The following is a 7,581-nucleotide window of genomic DNA, read 5'->3' on the forward strand; positions in this document are numbered from 1 at the left end:
TATTGAATGAGGCTTTCTTTTTTTTTGCAGTCTCGGGCTCTGCTGTCCGTGCATTATCGACATCTTCGTTGGGTCTTTTATCTCTCTTACCCTTTGTGAAGAAGCTCTCCAGCGACATTTGTTTGTTTTTATTCATGTCAGCTAACGTATCTAGCAGGTACAAAGTTGGCGGGCAAAACAGTTCATGCAGACCGTGATGAACAGGCTGCGAGCGCATTACTCAAGTTCCAAATCTGTAAACTGTTGTGGGCGTGACAGAGATATTAGAGTGTTGAGAAAAGGACCAACAGATTGCATCAAGTTCAAAGTAATTACTGCACAAATAGCCTATACTTGTGTATAATAATTATTTTATTTTATAGATTTAAAAAATACCAAATAAATGATTTATCCTTTCCATGCGGCCAAGGAGCGAATGGGCCTGGGCCGCATGAAGCTAAATGATCTCTTTTCAGAACTACAGCAAAATCATGAAGATGACATTTAGCAGCAATCCAACCCAGAAAGACAGTTGAACTCAAATACACAACAAACTATACTGTAGAGAGGTGGAGCTACATAGTCAATGAGTGCTTTGACAGTACAGTATGTAGTCTACAATATGTTTGAGGAGAGGATAATGATACACTCTTACTTGACAGGGCATGAAGACAGTCATTCAGACACCATGAAGATGTTTTACACAATTCTGCTTTTTTCAATGTTCTTAGGTAAGTGCACAGGTTTAGCACTGCAGTTTTGGATTGTACACATATGTCTATATAGCATTTATGGTGCATGAATCACGATATGATTAATTCAAAACATGTTTAACATTATTTATTTCAGGTAGCAGTTATGAGGAGGAAATAATATCAGCCACAACTGAAGAGCGTGTTTTTGAGGGTGGTGGGATTACTTTATCCTGCAACTACACTGGCTCTTACGGTAGTGATTCTTTACTGTGGTATCAACAATACCCCAGATCAAAACCAGAATTCCTGCTCCTCATCACTGAAGGAGGGTTAAAGACACATAATGAATCGACCCATCCTCGACTGTCTGTTAAACTGAATGAAGAGAAGACCCGTGTGGATCTGGAGATCTCCTCTGCTGAAGTGACAGACTCTGCTCTGTACTACTGTGCTCTGAGGCCCACAGTGACAGGAAACCCAGAAACACTGTACAAAAACCTGACAACACACAATATACTGTAGAATAAAAGCCATAACAGACAACATTTCACTTTGGTGTCAAGAGGAGGGGCTGTATAATCAAAGATCCACATGAAGCTTATGGGATTTTATTGTTCGTTAGTTAGTCGGTCAGGTCTTTCACTGCTGTCTGTCTGTCTGTCAGTTTCTCAAAGGTCTAAGCAAGATGTTTCTTAAACATTATTATTTATTTTTTTTAATGTAGGAGGTAGATCAGCTTTAATATTGCTGATAGATTGTAGCTTCTATCAATGCAGTTGTCTGCATCACAATGCCAAGAGTATACAAAGCTGTCATCAAGGCAAAGTTTGGCTACTTTGAAGAATCTGAAATATAAAATACATGTTGATTTGTTTAACACTTTTTTGGTTACTACATGATTTCATATGTGTTATTTTATAGTTTTGATGTCTTCACTATTATTCTACAATATAGAAAATAGTCAAAAAAATAAACACCCTGGAATGAGTAGGTGTGTCCAGACCTTTGACTGGTAATGTACATACATATATACACATACACACATACATTTAAAATATATATATATTTTACTTTTTACTTTCTAACCCTACCACCCATCCTCTAATTGGAGTAAACTAGTGAACAACAATGCTTAGGACTCTACTTCCAGTGTCACGGAATTCTTCCTGGGAAGGAGAGGCGGACCAAAACGCAGCGTGGTTCTTTTTATACATCTTTAATAAAAATGATAACTTGAACAATGTATAATACAAAATAAGAAATGTGGAAGAAGAAAAAAAACTAAACAGTCCTATCTGGTGCAAACAAAAAGACAGGAACAATCACCCACAAACCCCAACACCAAACAGGCTACCTAAATATGGTTCCCAATCAGAGACAATGACTAACACCTGCCTCTGATTGAGAACCATATCAGGCCAAACACAGAAACAGACAAACTAGACACACAACATAGAATGCCCACTCAGATCACACCCTGACCAAACAAAACATAGAAACATGCAAAGCAAACTATGGTCAGGGTGTGACATCCAGCTTAAACATACTATATAACTCTTGTCCTTCCTCTAACCTCAACCTCTCCCATATATTTCTGATGTCCATCTGGTTTCATTTCTATTTCCCATATCTTTCAAACTGTCCTCTTTCGCAAAAAATCTTAACCCATATACCTTTTTTTACAGACACAGTCTGTGTTACATGAGTTATCTTTAATATAATTTTTAATTTGTCCCAACCTTCAGCTCCATTCAAACCCTCCCATCTGTCTCTTAACACCATCCATATTGCATTTCTATTTACCATACATGTTTCAACTGTGTGATGTTTCACAAACGTTCAGAACCTTTCTATTCTCATTGTTTCTACAGATTGTAAATAGACAATTATCATTTTTGCTGAAGTATTATTATATTATTGATCGATTGACTTTGACTTTTCAGATCACCCAGTATTGCTGTCTGCATAGAGTTAGCTCCAGGTAAATATTGCAATTCTGCAGCCTTTCCTGGACCTGTGACCCAAAACATATGGACAGTACCAAAATAAATAAACAAATGATTCTGTCTGAGCTGGGATGGTTGAATCCCCCATACAAATAGCATTCTATTGTTTGCAATAATTTTGTATAGTAATTTACATTGACAAATTCTACGTTTTGAATCCGGTGTCGTTTTGCCTATTAGTTCATAAACCATGTGCCATGGAATCGGTACATCTAAAATCTCTTCCCAACTGTTTTTCAACTATCTATGAAACTAGTGTACTTTTTAATTATTTCAATTTTCTTTAACCTATTATGGTCTTCAATTAATGCAGGGCCGACAGTAAAGTTCCTTACTTTTTCCTCCTTCCACTTTCCTCTTCCATTTTTGCCCTAATGCTTCAATTAGTTACTTGTAATTTTGGGTAGAGCAGACATTTCCATAGTATATTTGAGTTTAACCACAATATTTGTTGTATTATTTGTTCTGTCTTTTCTGGTGGATTAAATTGAAATTGCAACCAACTTTCTATGGCTTGTTTTAAAAATAGCAATATTTGGGAGATGATTTCCTTCTCAAAAAACTGAAAGTGAGACGTTGTAATTATTGAACTTGGGGTCAGACATTCTTACTAATATGCTAGAGAACCAGTTTGGATGTAAGTATAACTTTTGTCTGACTGAAGCCTTTAGTGAGAGGTCAAGTGCTTTAACATTTAATCATTTCAACCCTATAAATAGGCCCATTTGATTTGAATATTGTTTTCTCAAATAATAAAAAATAATAAATAAACTGTTCTCTAGGTGTAGGCGAGACCATAAGCAAATAGGTAAACTGGGATATGACTTAATCAGGGTGATTTTTCCACAAATAGATAGGTATTTACCTTTCCATGGTAGCAAGATCATATATATATTTTTGCTAACTTTATATTAAAAGGTATAGGAGTGAGATCATGCATTTATTTTGGGATATGTAAACTGAGTATAACCACTTCACCATCAGACCATTTTATTAGTAAACTACATGTTAATGTTAAAGTTGTATTGTTTTGTGATCCAATACCTAATATAGTACACTTATCATAATTTGGTTGTAATCCAGAGAGGTTAGAAAAAATATCTAGATCAATTGTGAGGCTGTGGAGGGATCCAAGTTATGGATTTAAAAGAAAACATGAATCTTCAGCGAACAATGGCACACTTGTTTTTAAGCCCTAGATTTCTAATCCCCTGATATTATTGTCGGATCTGATTTTAAAAGCTCACATTTCGATGCCCATAAAAAAATAGATATGTCGATAATGGACAACCATGTTACACTCCTCTTGACAGTTTAAAACTTTCTGAGAGGTAGCCATTATTTACTATTTTACAACTAGGGTTATTATACATGATTTTAACCCATTTTACAAGAGATTCTCCAAAATTGAAATGTTCGGGGCATTTATATATAAATTCCAGTCGTACTTTATCAAAAGCCTTTTCAAAGTCAGCTATGAATAGCAGGCATGGTTGCACAGATTTTTCATAGTGTTCTATTGTTTCCAGTACTTGGCTTATATCATCTCCAATGTACCGTCCATGTAAAAAAAACTGTCTGATTAGAATTAATCATGTCTGACAATTGATGTTGTTCTTCTCAACTGTTCTCTTTTCAGCTTTTTTAGGTGAGTTATATGGATTGAAATCTTTTAATTTTACAGTCAATTAACAGCACAAAAACATGTTCATTGCACATTAATCATTTGTAAATGTCAGTTATAAGTGCACAGTTTTACAGTTACAGAAGTTATTTGACCAAATATTTTTGCAGGAAACAGTTTTGGGGATTCAATAAACCCTGAGACTACGGAAGAGCTTGTTCAGGAGGGAAGGAATGTCCATCTCTTCTGCAAATATGATGTCATTGTCTACAATCTACAGTGGTACTGCCAATATCCCAGATCCAAACCAGAATTCCTCTTGTACATCACATCCTATTCTGACAGTTTCCATTGATAAAGTGGACAAACTTGTGGATCTGAAGATCACTTCTGCTGATGTGACAGACTGCTGTTTGCTACTGTGCCATGAAGACCACAGTGACAGGAAACTCTGACACACTGTACGAAAACCTGTCAAGACCCATGGGAGGAAACCGATATCTTGTATGACATACATAAGTAACATACTTACTGTATGTTAAGGGGAGGGACTTATGGTAGAGGATGAGTTGAACAGCAGTTGAACAGCAGCATAGAACATTTAAAACAGGAGGCTGCTTAGATCTTTCTTTCAGTTTGTTTCTCTTCATCTAAGATGCAGTTGCTGTATTCAGCATTGTTCCTGACCATATTTATGGGTTTGTGATACAGTACATTTCCATGAAATGTATTGCCATACTAGCCAAATTTCAATTAAATTCAATTTCAGTACATTTTCATGAATAATTAAGTGTGTGTGTATTAAAATCATTCTCTATGCAGGTGTCAGTTGTGAGGACCTCACTCCACTCAAGAAAGAAGAGTACTGTTTAGAGGGAACCCCTGTTACCCTGTCTTACAACTACTCCAGAACAGCTACTGCTGGAGATGAATTCTATTGGTATCGACAGGACACAGCACAAAGGCCAGAGTTCCTCCTGTACATCTCAGGTTCAGGGTTTATAAATAAAGCAGATCCTCTGAACACTCGAATATCTGCAAAACTGAACAAAGAGAAAAACCGTTTGGATCTGGAGATCTCCTCTGCTGTAGTGACAGACTCTGCTCTGTACTACTGTGCTGTGAGGCCCACAGTGACAGGAAACCTACACACACTGTTCAAAAACCTCAGCAGGGACCACATCAGCAGGAATGTATCTAGTTTTTGTTTGAACTTGTGCCTAACCCTTACTTTGCATTAAATAATTATGTCAATGTCTCCTGTAAATAAAGTTAATGACTCCAATGTTTCACCTGTCCTTAATTTGATTTGATCATTGACAGATTCTGTCAGTTTGTTATATATTCCCATTCTGATACACTCAGAACCCCTATTCACATCCTCTACATACAATATACATGCATTATGTGACATAATTACTCTCAACATGTACAGTCATGTTGCTGATCTTTATCAAGGGTGCAAATTATTACGGACATGACTGCTCAGTGGTTTAGTCCTCTGACTGGGGTATCTCAATCCCAGCGCGCAATAGCCTTAGGATGAGGTTAAGTGACTGGTAATTGACCAGACAAACATAAAAGGCTCTTACACTGTTTTGGTCTGGTAAAGTCCATAAATATTTGCCCCATTGATAAAGATAACCAAAAAATACTGTATTAAACAAAAAGACAAAAACAGAGCTACACTGAGTATACAAAACATTAAGAACACCTGCTCTTTCAATGACAGTCTGATCAGGTGAATCCAGGTGAAAGCTATGATCCCTTATTGATTTCACTTGTTAAATCTACTTCAATCATTCAGTGTAGGGGAAGAGGCAGGTTAAAGAAGTATTTTTAAACCTTGAGACAATTGAGACAGGGATTGTGTATGTGAGCCATTCAGAGAGTGAATAGGCAAGACAAAATATTTAAGTCCCTTTGAACGGGGTAAGGTATTAGGTGCCAGGCACACCGGTTTGTGTCAAGAACTGCAATGCTGCTGGGTTTTTCACGCTCACCAGTTTCCCATGTGTTCAAGAATGGTCAGCCACCCAAAGGTGGCACTTAACATTAACTGTGAGCAAGGCACTTAACCTTAATTGCTCCTGTAAATCGTTCTGGGTAAAACTAAAATGTAAAATAATAAATACTGATACAGCTTTTTTCTAAAATATTTTATGAGATTGGAGAACACTTGGTGGGGGGGTCTTAGACAATTCCTCCATACAGAACCTTTCCAGATACTTGATATCCTTCATCTGCTATTATGGGATGCTCTCTTCAATTCAAACTACAGGTGACTGAGCTGGCCATTACAAAATGTTGTTTTTGTGGCCAATTACCCATTTCTTAGTTGATTTTGATTAGTGCTTGGGTTAATTGTCTTGCTGGAAGATCCACTTGCGGCCAAGTTTCAGCATCCTGGCAGAGGCAACCAGGTTTTTGGCTAAAATGTCCTTGTACTAGGTAAAGTTCATGATGCCATTGACCTGATGCCGAACAGTTGAAGCAAAATAGCCCCTTAACAAAGATCCACCATCATATTTTACCATAGGTATGAGGTATTCAGCATATGCTTCTGTTTTTCCAGCATGGAATCAGCATAGAAGTGTCAATAGGGTACGTTTTTCAAAACGAGAAGCTTCAAATAACATGAAGATTATGTGAATTTGCACGTGTAAGCCAAACACCACCACTGTGACAGTAGCACTGTCAAAGCTGTACAAAAAAGCACGCACTGCAAACAAGCACACACTGGCCACGAACAATGTGTTTACAATACCGCGATTGGTAATAAGGCATTATTTGTTCGACAACAACTTCTGGGGTTGCTAGCTAGCTTTAGCTTGGTACCTAGCTAGCACCAACACAATAAGCCTGAAAACAATGACCCTTAGAAACTGCAGTCATTTTCATTATCCTTAACAATGATTTAGGAACCCTTGTAAGTATTAGCTAGGTAAATTACCTAAAGTTGGATTATGAAAGTTGTTTGAAATGTTTGGACAAAGTTTGGACAAGTAACTCATTAGATCATTTGTAGACATGTTGGGCGAGTTGGAACCGGTGTTTTTCTGAATCAAACGTGCCAAATAAATGGACATTTTGGAGATATAAACGACCGGATTTATCGAACAAAATTAACATTTGTGATGTTTATGGGACTTATTGGAGTGCCAACAGAGGAAGATCTTCAAAGGTAAGGCATGAATTATATTTCTGAGTTTTGTGTCGCGCCTAGCGGATTTAAATATGATTGTCATGCGTTTGTATGATTGGGTGCTGTCCTCAG

General features: G+C 37.1%; 1 gene segment (V, D, J or C); it reads left to right on the forward strand.

Annotated features, from left to right (window-relative positions):
• Window positions 1-437: 437 nt before the first annotated feature.
• Window positions 438-1,520, forward strand: LOC116358617 (T cell receptor alpha variable 14/delta variable 4-like). The segment is given in 2 exon segments: window positions 438-710; window positions 829-1,520. Coding segments are annotated over 2 exon segments (513 nt in total).
• Window positions 1,521-7,581: the final 6,061 nt, after the last annotated feature.

Source organism: Oncorhynchus kisutch, linkage group LG30, assembly GCF_002021735.2.
Source record: "Oncorhynchus kisutch isolate 150728-3 linkage group LG30, Okis_V2, whole genome shotgun sequence".
Taxonomy (NCBI): domain Eukaryota; kingdom Metazoa; phylum Chordata; class Actinopteri; order Salmoniformes; family Salmonidae; genus Oncorhynchus; species Oncorhynchus kisutch.